This window comes from Salmo salar, chromosome 18, assembly GCF_965601325.2.
Source record: "Salmo salar chromosome 18, fSalSal1, whole genome shotgun sequence".
Lineage (NCBI taxonomy): Eukaryota > Metazoa > Chordata > Actinopteri > Salmoniformes > Salmonidae > Salmo > Salmo salar.
Window position 1 is genome coordinate 82,962,659 of NC_138308.1, and position 20,001 is coordinate 82,982,659.

The 20,001-nt window shown below is 45.1% G+C and overlaps 1 protein-coding gene across 1 annotated transcript in view; it reads left to right on the forward strand.

The window, feature by feature from the left end:
- The first annotated feature begins 1,778 nt into the window (after positions 1-1,778).
- Positions 1,779-20,001, forward strand: part of actn3b (actinin alpha 3b) — a 58,441-nt gene continuing 40,218 nt past the window's right edge. The window contains exon 1 of the mRNA XM_014156256.3: positions 1,779-2,101. Within this exon, the coding sequence (XP_014011731.1) occupies positions 1,967-2,101 (135 nt within the window). The 5' untranslated portion in view covers positions 1,779-1,966. The remainder of the gene's footprint in view (positions 2,102-20,001) is intronic.

A 20,001-nucleotide genomic window follows, 5' to 3' on the forward strand; every position in this document is an offset into this window, starting at 1 on the left:
TCCCAGAGGACAGGTTTGAAAATGAATGGAATAAGCCTATCCCAGTCAGTTCGCTCGATTCAAAATTATATCTTTCTACATCTTAAGATACACTGCGTCTGTATGATTTATAATGACACATCTGTATCTTCAGGACAAGATGTAGCTGTACGAAGACATTTAAGTTATCTGAGGTCTGTATTTATTATTGCAGTCGATGTGAAGGGTATAGAGCCTGAGAGACAGCGAAAGTCTAAACGGAATCCTTGGGATGTCCCAACTCTGAAGTCAGTTCACTGCAGTTGAAATTTTAAATGATTAAAGGGACATTTCACAATTTTTCAACTTCATATTCATCATCTTGAGCACCACCCCAACATCAACGTTATGGGAAAATGGCGCATTTCTATGTTTTGTAATAAAAAAGATAGAGGAAGATTTTAAGTCAGCGGTATGCATCGTGATTTTAAACAATTATGAGTCGGCAGTAATTACTAATTGCCTCCTGATTGTCCACTAATTGGTTGATGACAGAAAAGTATTTCCAATCTTTTTTACTACAAAACATAGAAATGCAACATTTTCACATACACATACAGCCGCGAAGTGGTAGGCCACACAAGCTCACAGAACAGGACTGCTGAGTGCTGAAGCGCGTAGCGTGTAAAAATGGTCTGTCCTCGGTTGCAACACTCACCGAGTTCCACACTGCCTCTGGAAGCAACGTCAACACAAGAACTGTTCGTCGGGAGCTTCATGAAAGGGGTTTCCATGGCCGAGCAGCCGCACACAAGCCTAAGACCACCATGCGCAATGCCAAGCATCAGCTGGAGTGGTGTAAAGCTCACCGCTGTTGGACTCTGAAGCAGTGGAAACACGTTCTCTGGAGTGATGAATCACGCTTCACCATCTGGCAGTTTCACGGACAAATCTGGGTTTGGCGGATGCCAGGTGCCAATGTTAACACTACACTCAGCATACAATGACATTCTAGATGATTCTGTGCTTCCAACTTTGTGGCAACAGTTTGGGGAAGGCCCTTTCCTGTTTCAGCATGACAATGCCCCAGTGCACAAAGCGAGGTCCATACAGAAATGGTTTGTTGAGATTGGTGTGGAAGAACTTGACTGCCCTGCACAGAGCCCTGACCTCAACCCCATAGAACACCTTTGGGATAAATTAGAACGCCGACTGCGAGCCAGGCCAAATCACCCACCATCAATGCCCGGCCTCACTAATGCTCTTGTGGCTGAATGGAAGCAAGTTCCCGCAGCAATGTTCCAATATCTAGTGGAAAGCCTTCCCAGAAGAGTAGAGGCTGTTATAGCAGCAAAAGGGGGGACAAACTCCATATTAATGCCCATGATTTTAGAATTAGATGTTCAAGGAGCAGGTGTCCACATACTTCTGATCATGTAGTGTATGTTGATGTGGTGCTGGAGATAATGAATATGATGAGATGATGATGAATATGAGGTTGAAAAAGGGTGTTATTGCCCTTTAAGGTTAGGGTAAGGGTAGAGGTTAAGCTTACTGTGTAGGGGACAGATGTACCAAGGATCCCGGATACTGCTGCCTACCAGAGGCAACAGGTGCACTCCACAAGCTTTTGCTTATAAATTATCTCAGTAAACGGTGCGATTGACGTCTCCATCCCGCTCAGTCCTCCCTGCCCCAGGATAGGTCATCTCCCCAACCACAACCCCGCCCATTGCACCTTTTTAGGGTGAATCCGATACCTGTGCGCCCGGGTTCTCACTTTTTGGGGTGCATCACGTGTGCTACTTTTGGAAAGAAGCACCCGCCAAGCAGAGCTTCTGGTAGTGGGAGCTGCACCTCCGCCGCAGTCTGTACTCTGCCTCTGCCTCTCTTCTTTCTCCTGACCAGCACACCTGACAGACAGCGAGTCTTCAAGCCCAAGGAGGGTTCCTTCTCGTTTATTTTCTACATAATCAGAGGGGGGTACTAGAAACCCCAACAAGGTGTGATGATGGCTGTCGAAACCCAAGCGCAATACAGCACCTCTTATATGATGAACGAGGAACACCAGTACATGACGCCAGAGGATGAGTGGGACAGGGACCTACTGCTGGACCCCGCCTGGGAGAAACAGCAGCGAAAGGTAGGCCACGTTTGGGATCGGGCGGTGGGTGAGTGAAGTCACTGTGGCGGTTGAGTGTTGGCTGGAGCGGCCGTTGTGCGTTACGGGCGCTTGTGTGTCTGGCTTGAGTCCAGCCCACTCGTTGCGCGTGTTTTATGATTTCAACAAGTACCCACGGGCAGAACCAACTTGATGTCACGTAGGCTACTAAAGCCCCTTTAAAAGTTATTAAAGTTGTCAAATGAAACCAGCATAAACCACCGAGAGAGAGAGTGTGTGGTTGCCAACTCCTTAGCTGCTGAGCTAAGGACCTGCCCCCTCTCAGTTCTGGAAGCTATGAGCAGAACAGTTAGATATTCGTTGTCTTTCACTTATTTACCTGAAGGGGCACTTATATATCCCCCCCCCCCCCCCCCCCCCCCCACACACATATATTTAAGCTAACCAATACAACAAATAGGGACTTTTACGCACGACTTTTCCAACAGGTCAACATGCACTATAGGCACAACTTGACCAATTACAGAAATCCTATGCTATGTTTCTGCCTACCAGTCAATAGTTAGACCTACACAATAAAAATAGGCCTATACACATAGAGAAGTACGTTGATATATTAGAAACAGAATGTTTTTTAAACTCTATCTCTCAAAACTACAAGTTGTCTCTCTGAGGGAGAGTGTCCATTATTATTTTGTGCTTGAGGTGGAAACAGTGTTGGGAACTGTCTTGTAGCCTAGAGTAGAGAGTTGTGAAGGGACCTGGGCCCGCCCGTTGTCTTAGAGATCAGTTGGCCTTGCCCTACTCGCCGAAGGGGTTGACAGGTGCATTTAATGAGCTCTAGCTCTCAAACCTAAAAGTCAAATGGTCTGATGTGACAGTTAGCGATGACGTCTGCCTTGCCTGCATGTGCTCTATGGTCTGGTCTAAACTTGGATGGGGACAACCATACTACAATAGGGAATTCATTGAGCATATGACCAAACTTCTACTGGCCATACATGACCGTTCGTCAGCTAAGCTGTCATAGGCTTATATTTCTATATTTGGGCACCCATAGCTTTGGCCTGTGGTTAGGCCTATGTATACATAATTACCATTCATTTACCAGAAGAAAAGATCACTGTGTATATGCATACAACCATTCATTAGGAAATGTAGGGAGTCATATGATGTCTTGAGTCCATAGAAGTCAGTCATTCTATATTCTATTTCTTACTTTGAGTCTATGGAACTCCCCAGTCTCGCTAGGATGGGACAGTTTCCTTCACACAGTGACTGTACAGGAGCCCACAGGGCCTTAAGGGTGAGAGACGTCAACAGATGGCCACTCGGGAGGAGAGGAGGAATGGAGGAACGGAGGAACGGAGGAGAGGAGGAATGGAGGAATGGAGGAACGGAGGAGAGGAGGAATGGAGGAGAGGAGGAATGGAGGAGAGGAGGAATGGAGGAGCGGAGGAACGGAGGAGAGGAGGAACGGAGGAGAGGAGGAACGGAGGAGAGGAGGAACGGAGGAGAGGAGGAACAGAGGAGAGGAGAGACAGGGCTCGTATAGAAGTACACCAACGGTTCGTTTCAGACCCACGAATAAACATGTCCTAAAAATACTCCTGAACACTTTCTGTTCCTCCCCCATCTCTCACTCTCTTTTCTACTCCCTTCTTCTTCCTCTCCCTCTCCCCCTCTTTCTCTCTCTCTCTCTCTCTTCTACCTCCTGGCCAGTTCCCTCTCCAACAGTCTTTCTCACACCTTCTCTGTTTCTCAACAAGTTGTTGTTTAGCTTTTTATCTTCATAGAGCGTAAGTCGATATGTGCCTGTCAGCCGCGCACACACACACACACACACAAGAATACACACACACACTCACCCCCCCCCCCCCACCCCCCACCCCCCACCCCCCACACACACACACTTTAAGGAACAGCTCAAGAAGCTGATATCATAAATATAGAAAGCTGCATCATTCCGTGGTGAAATGGATCTGAAAGAGGCTCTCAGCACCTGTTCTAGCCCCATACTCCAGATTTCAGTGGAAAAACCCTTGGCTGCAGCCAGGCTCAGTAATAAAGTGTTTGTCAACACACTGTGACTCTGTTGAATATGATACGGCCTCAGAAATGGACGACACACTCATTTTAGTTTATTGCCACTGCCGGTGACTTGTACATTTTGACTTTGGGTGTATATTTATCTATATAACCATCATGTATAGGGTCGGATTTTGATATTTCACTTGGTCCTAAGTGGTGAGGTAGTGCGATTGAACAAGGTTCGAACCAGTGCCGCAAGACTGTGTTAGCCCGTTGAGCTAAAGCCTAGGTAATAGCCTAACACGAGGCGCTAACACAAGTCTTCAGGTCTGAAGGCAAGGTTTTTTGTCACTAAGTTTACTAGCCACTAGTGTCATTAGCACGTTACAGTGGTGTGATATATTGTATCTGAACGTTGGCCGCCTAAGCATTTCAGAATGAAAGGATGATGGATGAGAGGAAGGTGTAAACAGTTCCTTTTCACACACCCTGTCCTGTCTCTGGCCTTACCTCTGTCACAGCCATTCTTTTCTGCAAATAGAGAGCTAGGGAGCTATTTTATATGATTTGATCCAATACTTTTATGTGAAAGTGCCGTAAGCCTAAGAAGGCATAGTCTATTGTACGTTTCTACTGTATTTAAAGTTCTGTGTAACTGATGCAATAAAAAAAGGTTACTATAACGTTATTAAGCATCTTATTTAACCTTTACTTAACTAGGCAAGTCAGTTAAGAACTAATGTTTATTTACAATGACAGCCTACCCGTCCAAACCCTCTCCTAACCCGGACGTCGCTGGGCCAATTGTGCGCCGCCCTATAGGACTCCCGATCACGGCCAGTTGTGACACAGCCTGGGAACAAACCAGGGTCTATAGTGACACTTCTAGCACTGCAATGCAGTGACGTAGGCAACTGCGCCACTCGGGAGGCACTCAAGCCCCAAGGCAAAACATAAAATAGACACAGTTTACAGACTATATTATATAACGCAACACTTTAGCTTTAAGTTGAAACACATATTAGCCTAATAAACACTTCTTTAAGAACTTACTCCCTAACGAAACAAAAATGAACTTAAATTTACACCACAGAGTGCTAAGTTTGCCAAGGAGGGCCCTCATCACCACAGTGATGACAGGATGTGGACTATTCACAGTTTCACACTCAGAAACAACAGACGTCAACTTAATATGATCAGGGAGGCCATTCCCCTGTGGATGGTAAGCTTACACCTTCCTCTTCTAAGAAACCCAGAATGTGAGGCTGAGGCTGCTGCCGTTATATGTAATAGGTTATATATAGGTTAGCATAGTGTTAGGATGAGCTACTGAGATGCCAAGCAGTTATTCTGCCTGCTAGCCAGTTAGTATCTGAAAACCCAGAGTATGCAATTAGGGCTCTATAAAATCTGCGCTCAATTAAATGTTAACTACAAAGTAGCTTATGTGTACCTGGCAGAATGATATCATGATTATTTGCATCAATCCAGTAGCCGTTTGTTTTGCAAACTCTCCAATCATATGAGCGTTACAGAAACATCGCTAACCGAACAACACTCTCTTGCTGGTGGGCACTCCCATTAAAGGGTAACTGTGATTTTGAGAGTAAAAACCTGAAAAAAACTGGGGGAAACGGAAAGCTGGAAACACAAACGGAGAAAAATTAATTGGGGAAAAACGAAATGGAATCAGGCTAAAAATAAAACGGATTTTATAGGGGCCTATGTAATGTGAACCACTCCGCATTGGACTTATTCTCTTAGGAAGAGGATCACTCTCATAGTCTGTGTCCAAAATGGCACCCTTTTCCCTATATAGTGCACTACTTTTGACCAGATTCAGATTCAGAGGCCTATGGGCCTGTAGTGCACTATGGGTGCAACCTCAGTCAGTGTTCAAGGGCTTGGCTTGGACGCTTTGAGAGCTTATCTTTGAGTAGTAGATATTGATCCATCAAGAAAACGATCACTGGTTGTTGTTGTGGATACTGTCTTTCTGTAAGGCCTGTAAGCTGCTCACAGGAGGCCCAAGGAAGTAGGCTTTGATGGTGTGTGTGTGTGTCTGTGTGTGTCTGTGTGTGTTGGTCGCGAAATAGATATACATTTAAATCAAATCAAATTTTATTTGTCACATGCTTTGTAGACAACAGGTGTAGACTAACAGTGAAATGCTTACTTACTGGTCCTTTTCCAACAATGCAGAGTTAACGATAAGTTAAAGATAAAAATTGGAATATTGGCAAAGTGAATAACGAATAATAATAAAGAGTAGAAAATAACATGGCTATATATAGTGAGTAGAAAATAACATGGCTATATTTATTGAGTAGAAAATAACATGGCTATATGTATAGTGAGTAGAAAATAACATGGCTATATTTATTGAGTAGAAAATAACATGGCTATATGTATAGTGAGTAGAAAATAACATGGCTATATGTATAGTGAGTAGAAAATAACATGGCTATATGTATAGTGAGTAGAAAATAACATGGCTATATATAGTGAGTAGAAAATAACATGGCTATATGTATAGTGAGTAGAAAATAACATGGCTATATGTATAGTGAGTAGAAAATAACATGGCTATATATAGTGAGTAGAAAATAACATGGCTATATATAGTGAGTAGAAAATAACATGGCTATATGTATAGTGAGTAGAAAATAACATGGCTATATGTATAGTGAGTAGAAAATAACATGGCTATATATAGTGAGTAGAAAATAACATGGCTATATGTATAGTGAGTAGAAAATAACATGGCTATATGTATAGTGAGTAGAAAATAACATGGCTATATACATGGAGTAGAAAATAACATGGCTATATACATGGCGTAGAAAATAACATGGCTATATACAGGGAGTACCAGTGCCGAGTCGACGTGCCGGGATACAAGGTAATTGAGGTATCGACAGTGCCTTCAGAAAGTTTTCAAACCCCTTGACTTTTGTTGTGTTACAGCCTAAATTTAAAATAGATTAAATTGACATTTTGTGTCACTGGCCTACACACAATACCCCATAATGTAAAGTGGAATGATGTTTTTAGAAATGTTTACTAAGTCATTACAAATGAAAAGCTGACATTTCTTGACTCAATAAGTATTCAATCCCTTTGTTATGGCAAGCCTAAATAAGTTCAGGAGTAAAAATAAGCAGACATTTAATATCCCTTTGAGCATGGTGAAGTTATTAATTACACATTGGATGTGTAACGGTCGTCGTATGTAGTAGACCAAGGCGCAGCGGGTTGAGTGCTCATTTTAACTTTTATTGAACACTTAAATAACAAAACAAGAAAACGAACGGATGCACAGTATTGCAGGCTACACACAGCAATGCAAAAACAACTTCCCACAAAACCCATTACAAAAAACACCCCTCTATATAGGACCTTCAATCAGAGGCAACGAAGAACAGCTGCCTCCAATTGAAGGTCAAACCAAGAACCCTAAACATAGAACTAGAAAGACTAGACCAGAACATAGTATATTTCTAACATAGAACATAACCAAAAACCCCGGAACACTCTAAACAAACACCCCTCTACATAAACACATAGCCCAACAAACCCCGAAACACTCTAAACAAACACCCCCTGCCACGTCCTGACCAAACTATAATAACAAATAACCCCTCTACTGGTCAGGACGTGACAGTACCCCCCCAAAGGTGCAGACCCCGGATGCACCTCACACAAAAAATAAACACAAAAATACCCCCCCCCCCCAAACTAAAGGGAGGGAAGGGAGGGTGGCTACCGTCACCGACGGTTCCCGTGCTACACCCCCCCCCCCCCCCCCCCCCCCAATCCTCCTACTGTGGAGGTGGCTCAGGTTCTGGCCTTAGTCCCCCACCTAACCTGTCCACCCCCGCTGTAGACCTCGGGCTGAAGCACGTCGCTGTAGACCTCGGGCTGAAGCGCTTCGCTGTAGACCTCGGGCTGAAGCGCGTCGCTGTAGACCTCGGGCTGAAGCGCGTCTCTGGCTGTGCCGATTCCGAACTGTAGGGCGACTCTGGCTGCGCCGATTCCAGACTGTAGGGTGACTCTCGCTGTGCCGATTCCGGACTGTGGGCCGTCTCTCTCGGCTCCAGACTGTGGGCCGTCTCTCTCGGCTCCGGACTGTGGGCCGTCTCTCTCGGCTCCGGACTGTGGGCCGTCTCTCCCGGCTCCGGACTGTGGGCCGTCTCTCTCGGCTCCGGACTGTGGGCCGTCTCTCTCGGCTCCGGACTGTGGGCCGTCTCTCTCGGCTCCGGACTGTGGGCCGTCTCTCTCGGCTCCGGACTGTGGGCCGTCTCTGCTGGCTCCGGACTGTGGGCCGTCTCTGCTGGCTCCGGACTGTGGGCCGTCTCTCTCGGCTTCGGACTGTGGGCCGTCTCTCTCGGCTCCGGACTGTGGGCCGTCTCTCTCGGCTCCGGACTGTGGGCCGTCTCTGCTGGCTCCGGACTGTGGGCCGTCTCTGCTGGCTCCGGACTGTGGGCCGTCTCTCTACGGGGCACTGTCGCCGGACGCTCTGGATGGGGCACTGTTGCCGGACGCTCTAGACGGGGTACTGTCGCCGGACGCTCTGGACGGGGCACTGTCGCCGGACGCTCTGGACGGGGCACTGTCGCCGGACGCTCTGGACGGGGCACTGTCGCCGGACGCTCTGGACGGGGCACTGTCGCCGGAAGCTCTGGACGAGGCACTGTTGTCGGAAGCTCTGGATGAGGCACTGTTGCCGGAAGCTCTGGACGAGGACTGCGCACTGAAGGCCTGATGCGTGGGGCTGGCTTAGGACGCGCCAGACTAAGGACACGCACCACAGGGCTAGTGCGAGGAGCAGGAGCAGGACGAGCTGGACTGGGCTGACGCACTGGAGGCCTGGTGCGTGGGGCTGGTAGTGGAGGTACTAGACTGGTGACACGCACCCCAAGGCTAGTGTGAGGAGTGGGAACAGGACGTACTAGACTGGGCTGACGCACTGGAGGCCTGGTGCGTGGTGCTGGCTTTGGACACGCCAGACTGGAGACACGCACCTCAGGGCTAGTGCGAGGAGCGGGAACTGGATACACCGGGCCATGGGTAAGCACTGGAGGTCTGGAGCGCAACCCGTCCTGGCTGGATGGTAATAGCAGCCCTGCATGAGCGGAGTGCTGGCACAGGGCGAGCTGGGCTGTGCAGAGGTCTGATGGTTGCCGTGCGTAGAGCAGGCGTAGGGTAGCCTGGGCCTAGGAGGCGCACCGGTGGCCAGATGCGCTGCGCAGGCATCCTCCTTCCAGGCTGGATGCCCACTCTAGCACGGCACTTGCGAGGGGCTGGGATCGCTCGCACCGGACTGTGCGTGCGCATGGGCGAGATCGTGCGCACTTCCGCATACTCCGGCGCTCTCCACTCCATATGCTCCCCATAATAAGCACGGGGAGTTGGCTTAGGGCTCACCCTTGGCCCAGCCAAACTACCCGTGTGCCCCCCCCCCAAATATTTCTTGGGGGTGCCTCTCGTGCTTCCCAATCGACGCGTATAAAGCCTCATACCGGCGCCGCTCCGCCTTGGCTGCCTCTATCTCCTCCGGTGGGCGACGGTATTCACCAGCCTGGTGCCATGGTCCAGCCCCATCCAGAATTTCCTCCCATGTCCATGATTCCTTGTAGTCCATATAGTTCCTCTGCTGCTCCTTCCCCCGCTGCTTGGTCCGTTGGTGGTGGGAAGTTCTGTAACGGTCGTATGTAGTAGACCAAGGTGCAGCAGGTTGAGTGCTCATTTTAGCTTTTATTGAACACTTAAATAACAAAACAAGAAAACGAACGGACGCACAGTATTGCAGGCTACACACAGCAATGCAAAAACAACTTCCCACAAAACCCATTACAAAAAACACCCCTCTATATAGGACCTTCAATCAGAGGCAACGAAGAACAGCTGCCTCCAATTGAAGATCAAACCAAGAACCCTAAACATAGAACTAGAAAGACTAGACCAGAACATAGAAATATACTAACATAGAACATAACCAAAAACGCCGGAACACTCTAAACAATCACCCCTCTACATAAACACATAGCCCAACAAACCCCGAAACAGTCTAAACAAATACCCCCTGCCACGTCCTGACCAAACTATAATAACAAATAACCCCTTTACTGGTCAGGACGTGACAGGATGGTGTATCAATACAACCAGTCACTACAAAAATACAGGCGTCCTTCCTAACTCAGTTGCCGGAGAGGAAGGAAACTGCTCAGGGATTTCAGCATGAGGTTAATGGTGACATTAAAACACTTACAGAGTTTAATGGCTGTGATAGGAGAAAACAGAGGATGGCTCAACAACATTGTAGTTACTCTGCAATACTAACATAAATGACAGAGTGAAAAAAGGAAGCCTGTACAGATAAAAAATATTCCAAAACATGCATCCTGTTTGCACAAGGCACTAAATTAAAACTGCAAAAAATGTGGCAAAGAAATTAACTCTATGTCCTGAATACAAAGCGTTATGTTAGGGCAAATCCAATACAACACATCACTGAGTACCACTCTTCATATTTTCAAGCATGGTGGTGGCTGCATGATGTTTTGAATATGCTTGTCATTGACAAGGACTAGGGAGTTTTTTGGGATAAAAGAAACAGTATAGAGCTAAGCACAGGAAAAATCCTAGAGGAAAACCTGGTTCAGTCTGCTTTCCAACAGATACTAGGAGACAAATTCACCTTTCAGCAGGATAATAACCTAAAACACTGGAGTTGCTTACCAAGATGACATTGAAAATCCCAAGTGGCCTAGTTACAGTTTTGATGTAAATCATGGCAAGACTTGAAAATGACTGTTTAGCAATGATCACCAACCAACTTGACAGAGCTTGAAGAATTTAAAAAAGAATGTGCAAATATTGTACAATCCAGGCGTGCAAAGCTCTTAGAGACTTATATAAAGGCTCACAGCTGTATATATAAAGGCTCACAGCTGTATATATAAAGGCACACAGCTGTATATATAAAGGCTCACAGCTGTATATATATAAAGGCTCACAGCTGTATATATAAAGGCTCACAGCTGTATATATAAAGGCCCACAGCTGTATATATAAAGGCACACAGCTGTATATATAAAGGCACACGGCTGTATATATAAAGGCACACAGCTGTATATATAAAGGCTCACAGCTGTATATATAAAGGCACAAGGCTGTATATATAAAGGCTCACAGCTGTATATATAAAGGCACACAGCTGTATATATAAAGGCACACAGCTGTATATATAAAGGCACAAGGCTGTATATATAAAGGCTCTCAGCTGTATATATAGAGGCTCACAGCTGTATATAAACTCAGCAAAATAAGAAATGTCCTCTCACTGTCAACTGCGTTTATTTTCAGCAAACTTAACGTGTAAATATTTGTATGAACATAACAAGATTCCACAACTGAGACATAAACTGAACAAGTTCCGCAGACATGTGACTAACAGAAATGGAATAATGTGTCCCCGAACAAAGGGGGGTCAAAATCAAAAGTAACAGTCAGTATCTGGTGCGGCCACCAGCTGCATTAAGTACTGCAGTGCATCTCCTCCTTAATGGACTGCACCAGGTTTGGCAGTTCTTGTGTGAGATGTTACCCCACTCTTCCACCAAGGCACCTGCAAGTTCCCGGACATTTCTGGGGGGAATAGACCTAGCCCTCACTCTCCGATCCAACAGGTCCCAGACATGCTCAATGGGATTGAGATCCGGGCTCTTCGCTGGCCCCAGACCATGACAGATCCTCCACCTCCAAATCGATCCCGCTCCAGAGTACAGGCCTCGGTGTAACTCTCATTCCTTCAGTCCAGCCTCTTTCAGCCTATTGCAGACAGTCTGAGCACTGATGGAGGGATTGTGCGTTCCAGGTGTAACTCGGGCAGTTGTTGTTGCCATCCTGTACCTGTCCCGCAGGTGTGATGTTCGGATGTACCGATCCTGTGCAGGTGTTGTTACACATGGTCTGCCACTGCGAGGACAGATGTCCGTCCTGTCTCCCTGTAGCGCTGTCTTAGGCGTCTCACAGTACGGACATTGCAATTTACTGCCCTGCCCACATCTGCAGTCCTCATGCCTCCTTGCAGCATGCCTAAGGCACGTTCATGCAGATGAGCAGGGACCCTGGGAATATTTCTTTTGGTGTTTTTCAGAGTCCGTAGAAAGGCCTCTTTAGTCTCCAAAGTTTTCATAACGGTGACCTTAATTGCCTACCGTCTGTAAGCTGTTAGTGTCTTAACGACAGTTCCACAGGTGCATGTTCATTAATTGTTTATGGTTCATTGAACAAGCATGGGAAACAGTGTTTAAACCCTTTACAATGAAGATCTGTGAAGTTATTTCGATTTTTACGAATTATCTTTGAAAGACAGTGTCCTGAAAAAGGGACGTTTCTTTTTTTGCTGAGTTTATAAAGGCTCGCAGCTGTAATCGCTGCCAAAGTGATTCTAACATGTATTGACTCAGGGGTGTGAATACTTATGTAAATTAGATATTTCTGTATTTCATTTTCAATAAATTTGCAAACATTTCTAAAAGCATGTTTTCACTTTGTCATTATGGGGTATTGTGTGTAGATGGGTGAGATTTTGTATTTATTAAATTCAGGCTGTAACACAACAAAATGTGTAATTAAGTCAAGGGGTTTCTGAAGGCACTGTATGTAGTGTACATATAGATAGGGGTAAAGGGACTAGCAGCAGCATATGTGAGGAGTGTGAAAGTGTGTGTATGGCGTCTGTATGCATATGTGTGCATGTTATGTGTCAGTGAAAGAGAGTTAGTGCAAAAAAAGGGGCAAATACAGAATGTAGCCAATAGGATACACTGAATGAGATTAGGGGAGATGTGGTATTGTTTTCTTAATCCAGATGTCCACCAATGATCTGTCCTTTAACATCACAGTCCCATCTATCTCTTATGACAAGCTTATACAATGTGTCTATGAGAGTCAAGAAATATTTTTGAGTATTTGACAATAAGTGTTTCGACCACTGGACTAAAGGCAGCACAAACAGATGTGGGACCAGAGTTCAATGGTACTTGCTTGAGAATACGTTGTTCACTGATATAAGTTGTCTGTCTGACACTGCCCGCACTGCAAGTGAATGCAAGACAGAACTGAACTGGCCAACGGAACAGAGAGTGTGTGTGTAGGCGAGGTGAGAGAGAGATAGAGAGCTTGTAGTGAGATCAGATGGCAGTTGCTATTCCAGAAGCTGTGTCCATGTAGGGAGGCTTCTATAAACTACCTTAGTGGAGCTAGGAGTCCTGGGAGGCAGCAGGAAGGGCTGAGGAGTGTGTGTACTGTGTGTGTACTGTGTGTGTACGTGTGTGTGTGTGTGTGTGTGTGTGTGTGTGTGTGTGTGTGTGTGTGTGTGTGTGTGTGTGTGTGTGTGTGTGTGTGTGTGTGTGTGTGTGTGTGAAACTGCATCCGTTTGTGTGTCATTCTGAGTATTTGTACGTGTGTCAGCATGTGTGTGTGTATTTGTGAGCGTGTGGGTTCTATGGGTCATCCTCCATGGGGGTAGTAAGATGTGAGGTCACACAGGTATTCCATGGTCTAGTAATGGGATACACTGAGGTGTCACAATCCACAGGGAGAAATAATTGATGGAGGAAGAGATGGAGGGAGAGAGGGAGGGATGGAGAAAGGGAGGAAGAGATGCAGGAAGTAAGGGAGGGAGGAAGCGAGGGAGGAAGTGAGGGAGGGAGGGAGGAAGCGAGGGAAGAAGCGAGGGAGGGAGAGATGGAGGGAGGGATGGATGGATGGAAGTTCTGCCATGCTTTACTCGGTGTAACTAAGGCAAATATGGACAAATGAAGTCTTACAATAGCTGTATTATTCATTGTGGATGTTAAGATAAATAGTCTTACTACTGATACTTAGTATGTCTCACTCTTGTTAGTGAAGCCACTTTCAGCAGTAAAAACCTTTCTGCGTGTGTATATAATCTGATATCAGAATCCTGTTTTATGCGGTCAGAACAGAAAAGAACTGCTAGCTCAGAGGAGTTTGGTGATTCTGACTCAGCAACAACACTTACACTGACACTTTATAGTCATACCTCCCTTTAAAAAGGTTTTGTATAACTTCAGACAGTAGTTTTGAAAGTAGCATTCACGAGCCAAAACGGGTCCCTTGAAAATGATGCGCTATTGTGTACAATGTCATCCATTTCATATGATATGTTGCATCCTGCAAAAAAATATTTGTATGATACAGTATGTTACGGATTCCAATTCATACAATATGTTACGAATTTGTAAGTGCTTAAGGTCCCGTTCAATCTCTAACAATTGGAATACTGTATTACTCAGGGCTCCAAGTGGCACAGCAGTCTAAGGCACTACATCTCAGAGCTAGAGGCGTCACTACAGACACCCTGGTTCGAATCCAGCCAATTCTGTCGAATCAAAAGAATTTGCAAAAAACTATCAGATTTCGACAGAAATATGGCTGAGACGCACAGAAAGTTCAAGGAGAGGGGGTACAAAAATGATCAGATTAATATTGCCATTGAGAAAATTCTAAATAAAACGAGACATGACCTTTTTCAAGGTCAGTCCCGCAAAAAAGACGCATTCTTGCGTTCTAACTTCCCGCTGTTCAAAGCGCTCTGAACAAATTAAGGGAAGCGTTCACAAACATTGGCACATTCTAAAATCCGATGATAGTCTCGGTAATGTGTTTTCGGATCTTCCCTTGGTCGTATTCTCGCGGGGCAGAAATCTCAGAGACCAATTGGTACACTTTGATTTACCACCCCAAGATATTCCTGAACAACGTTGTCGTGTCTTTGGCTATGCCGGATTAAGTGATATGACATGCTAACCTATAAAATTCTTTCTCTGTAATTAATATTACCTGATTAAGCTAATCATGTAAATGTAATTAACTAGAAAGTCGGGGCACCACGGAAGAACGTTTATAGAGCTGTTATCTTCCGAATAAACTCTTAAAATACTTAGTAATATTTTACATCGATAGCAGTCAATATTAACCCTTATCTTATTTTCAGTCTCATAATGAAAGTTGTAAAATCTTGGCTATCTTCACGAACCCTGGCTAACAAGTTGAATCAGCAATACAAAATTGGGTTTAATTATTTATTTACTAAATACCTAAACTAATCACACAGAATTACATATACACAGAATACAAATGATGTCATACAGAAAACGCCCCTGGTGGACGGAACCTGTATCATGGCTGGTTACACAAAGGAAAGGGGGTTGGGCTTGAATGAAAGAGCGGGAAGATTTAGGAACAGAGAAACAGCAGCTAGGCTATCGCAAATACATTATCTTAAGCATTCTAAATTACCGCCCATTTGGAAAAGGAAAATGCAATAAATATTTACTCTGAGCTGCGCTTCGGTAGATTGGTCGTAGATGCTTGCCGGGTTGGCCAACAGATCTTCCTGTAAACTCTTAAGAATGTCTCTGGTGGTAAATTGGATACGTGGTGGTATCTTCGTCCGTCTGTTAGACTGGATCCGTCGTCCGTCCTTTCCTAGCCCACGTCTACAGCGGCTAGGAAGTATCACTTCTGTAGTGAATAAGCTCAAAGTTCATACCAGTTCATACCATAGCTCACGCCGAGGTTGGCTTAGTTCTGTCCTTGACATGTGTGTCCTTCTAACGTAGAGGCTGCAGACCTCCCGTACTGGAACAACCTGGTTATCTTTTCATCAAAGGCTTATATAGTGGAGAGGGGGGAAGGATGTGTTTCATCGTTTATAACCCCTCCTCTTCATAAGGGTGGGCCACTGATCAAGCAGGGCACTTTCCTTATGAAAACCCAAATCTCTCATTTGGAAGCTAAAATTACATTTCATCTCCTAACAAACAATTTCAATATGAAACATTTCAATTGCATAACAATTTCATGTGACTCTGATAACTAGAGGGCGTATACTTTCTCAGGTACAGTTTATGTCGTCCTGTCATCAATCATAATGTCCCAGATAACAACCGAACCTTACATACATACTCATTACGTTATCAAGCATATTTCCAACTGGTTTTATTACCAAAATATGGTTCCTTTCCCCATTTGTTTGATGTTCCCAGACTCTCTATATTTAACAGGACAGCAGTCCTTCAGTAGGGTCAGTAAGAGAGGGGAAGGGAGAAAGGTATTTATGGGGGGGGTCATAAACCTTACCCACAGGCCAACGTCATGACAACGTCTATTTGCACCCCTACTGGATGGAAATGACAAGTGCAATGGCTGTGCTCAATGCAATGGCACTTACAAATGTAGATCCTTCAAACATCCTCAAACAGGGAAATCGATCCCAATCAAAGGTGTTATCATGTGCACCACTAAGGCAGTTATTTATCTTATAACTTGTCCTTGTGGTTATTAAAAATTATGTGGGTAAAACAAAGTGTGAATTAAAAGTACGTATCTCAGAGCATCGTAGCACCATTAGGTGCAAAAACTTGACTTACCCAGTTGCGGACCACTTTTTAGAAGCAAACCACTCGATTTCGTCTCTGCGTTATATTGGCATCAAACATGTCACCCTCTCTAGGAGAGGGGGTGACCTCGACAATTTATTGTTAAAACGAGAGGCTGCCTGGATCTTTAACTTAAAGACCCTTGCTCCCTTCGGTCTCAATGTAGACTTTGATCTGAAGCCATTCTTGTGATTATTGTGACTTTGCCATTGTAATTGTTTGTAAGCTTGTGTAGTCTAAAATGAATCTATGATCGTATGCTATCCATTAGTTTTTGTATGTTCTTTGTATTCCATTTTAATATTTCAGAGTTAACCAATGATATTAGGCCACACTTGGCCATGATTACAGACACCTGTGTGTCTTCTGACACTATATAAACGAGTCATCTTGCAGTGTTTGTGATGATACCCTGATGAAGACAGCTTGGCTGTGGAAACGTTGGATATTACATTTTTGCATCTGAGCTCCTAGAGTGTGCGGCTCTCCCTTATTTTCTAGTTTTCTACTCCGCTAGCCAGCACCTCGCCTTAATAGGTGTGCGTTTCTTTTTCTTCTAGATCGAATCCAGGCTGTATCACAACCGGCCGAGATTGGGAGTCCTATAGGGCTGCGCACAATTGGCCCAGCGTCGTCCGGGTTTCACCGGTGTAGGTTGTCATTGTAAATAAGAATTTGTTCTTAACTGACTTGCCTTAGGTTAAATAAAAATCTAATGGCATGGCACATCACACTGAAAATATATAAATGGCACATCTCTTACATAAGGTTTGGTAATATTCACACTGAAAGTGTATATCTTAGATTGAGTTTGGTATTATTCACATTTGACAACATGGTAATCCTCAGTCTGGCAGTTACAAGAGCTGTGATTGGGTGTTGTCACAGTAACCAGTGCCTGGGTATAGTACCAGTGATAGGCTGTAGTTTATGAGAGATTCGTCATTGGTCACAAGTCACAACTCAGGATATTGGGGCCCATGACATCAGGAAGTAAAAGACAAAAGGAAGGTCATGATCTGATCTAAGATCAGTATTGTGTTTACTTCCTAATGGTCAAGGTTAGCATTTACCCTGGATGAACTGATTCTAGACAGGTCCTAGCAGTTAAGGAGACACGCCTGCTGAAATTAGACCCCCCCCCCCCTCCTCATATAAGACAGGCGCTCAGCTGTAAATCCTACTCCCCTATTTAACCAATTTATCCCCTCTGCAATCATTAATCACAGAGCCCACGGCACATTAATGAACCTCCCTTCACTGCTGTACTTGCAAAGCCCCCCCCCCCCCTCTCTCTCTCTCTCATACACACACACACACACACACACACACACACACACACACACACTTTGAAGAAATCTGAAGGCTGTGCCCTGCTCTGCTCTAGATGCCCTGTCCATGTTCTTTAGTGACCTGTGGATGGCCCGGTGGGTTTGACATTTAACCTTAGAATCACTCAGTCAAGCTGCAGGCAGAGAATAAAACAGTGAAACACTGGAATGGAACAGAACAGAATGATATACAGTATAATGGGATTATGTTTAATGGAATGGAACAGAACAGAATGATATACAGTATAATGGGATTATGTTTAATGGAACGGAATAGAACAGAATGATATACAGTATAATGGGATTATGTTTAATGGAACGGAATAGAACAGAATGATATATCATGGAATTATGTTTAATAGATTGGAATGGAACAATGGAATGGAATGCGTTTCATCTGTTGCCCTTTAATAAAACCGCTGATGCAAACGAATGGAAATAACTGCTGATTAATATGTCAAATAGTAATGTGTAACTGTTGGTATGACTCTCTGCAAGTGCTGGTCCATGTGTTGGCCATAGTCATACGTATTGTGACTTTGATTGAACACTGTGAGTGTGTTTAATAGCAGCCAGTACTAAGGCTTGGAACGGTCAGCCTCATAAATAAGCAACACACGAACACAAAATCACATTGTAAACCTGTAGCATTTTGTCCATTTCAGATTTCCTGTCTAATAATTGCTTTCAGATCAGAGTTAAAGACAAAGTGCAGCGTTCTTCATTGTGATGTATCAGTAGCATGTTGTAGCTATAGGCCCATCTCTGTTTTCTTCCATCTCTGTCCCTGCACGGCTGTTGGCTTCAACGAGAACATGTTCTCACTCAGTCAACCTACCTGGTAAAAAAAAAGATTAAATCAAATTTAATCAGACGTGAGAGTGTGAGGGGGGGCTGTGATGAGGAGGGCTCCATGCTGCCACCAGGTGTGCCACCTGTTGTCTGGCGTTGGCAGCCCTCGTGCCCAGGGGTTGGCTGGCAGCTGAGACAGAGTTGGGCTGGCAGAGGAGGTGTGCCCGCTGCCCTCCAAGCACTCATTCAGCATGGCAGCGAAGGCAAGCCAAAGCCCCTGATCCTCTAAATGTAGAAATTTTAGGCCTGGGGTTTAGGATGCTGGCCCCCAGAGGCTCTGGCTGCATCCCAACTGGCACCCTATTCCCTTAATAGTGCATGCGTTTGACCAGAGCCGGGCCCTGGTATAGTGCACTACTTCTGACCAGGACCCGGGCACTGCAGTAGGGAATAGGGTGCCATTTGGGACACAGCCTCTCTGCTCTAACAGGCCAGTAAGTGGCCCCTGGTCTCCTCTTAGTGGCACTCTGTTGGATGAGGGGGTGAGGGAGAGGAGAGTGGCTAAAGAGAGAGGAGAGGAGTGTTCTGTCTCTCTTTGGTTTCCTCTGCAGTCTTTGTCAGTGCACTTGGTAGCACTTACACATGGTATGTTTGTGTGGTAAATGACAAGAGATGAATAAACACTTTTCTCAACCCCTGTTGCTATGGGGATCTGTAGGAATCTGAAAGTCTGGTGACTTGAAGAAGCGGCACTGGTAAAAGGTCTAGAGAATCTAAACGATTCCTAATGCGTTGGGAACTGGCTTCAAAAATCGAATTGTATTTGCTGATATACAGCACCATTGAACATCTTTTGAATTGAAATGTATTTTGAAGATCTATTTTGAAGAGCTGTTTAAAAAATAGAATATATTTGATAATGTGTGTTATTCTTGTCCCATTATGTTTGAGGTAATGGTTGTTTGGGATTTGTGGGAAGTGGAATTGCTGGAATTGGAGGTTGGAAGGTGGGGTGGGGTGGGGTGGGACGAGCAGAGGGGCTATGGGGTCTCAGTTCTACTCTTATATCATCGTCCCAAAGCGTCCTGGTGGGGTGGCAACCAAGTTCAGGCCTCAGGCAACCAAGTTCAGGCCTCAGGCAACCAAGTTCAGGCCTCAGGCAACCAAGTTCAGGCCTCAGGGATATTTAAACCCCTCATGAGGGGATGGAGGGATGTGGGGAGCGGGGTGCTGTCACACCTGTTGTATGGACTAGCTCCCCTCCCCTCCCCTACCTTATACTGTATAATGA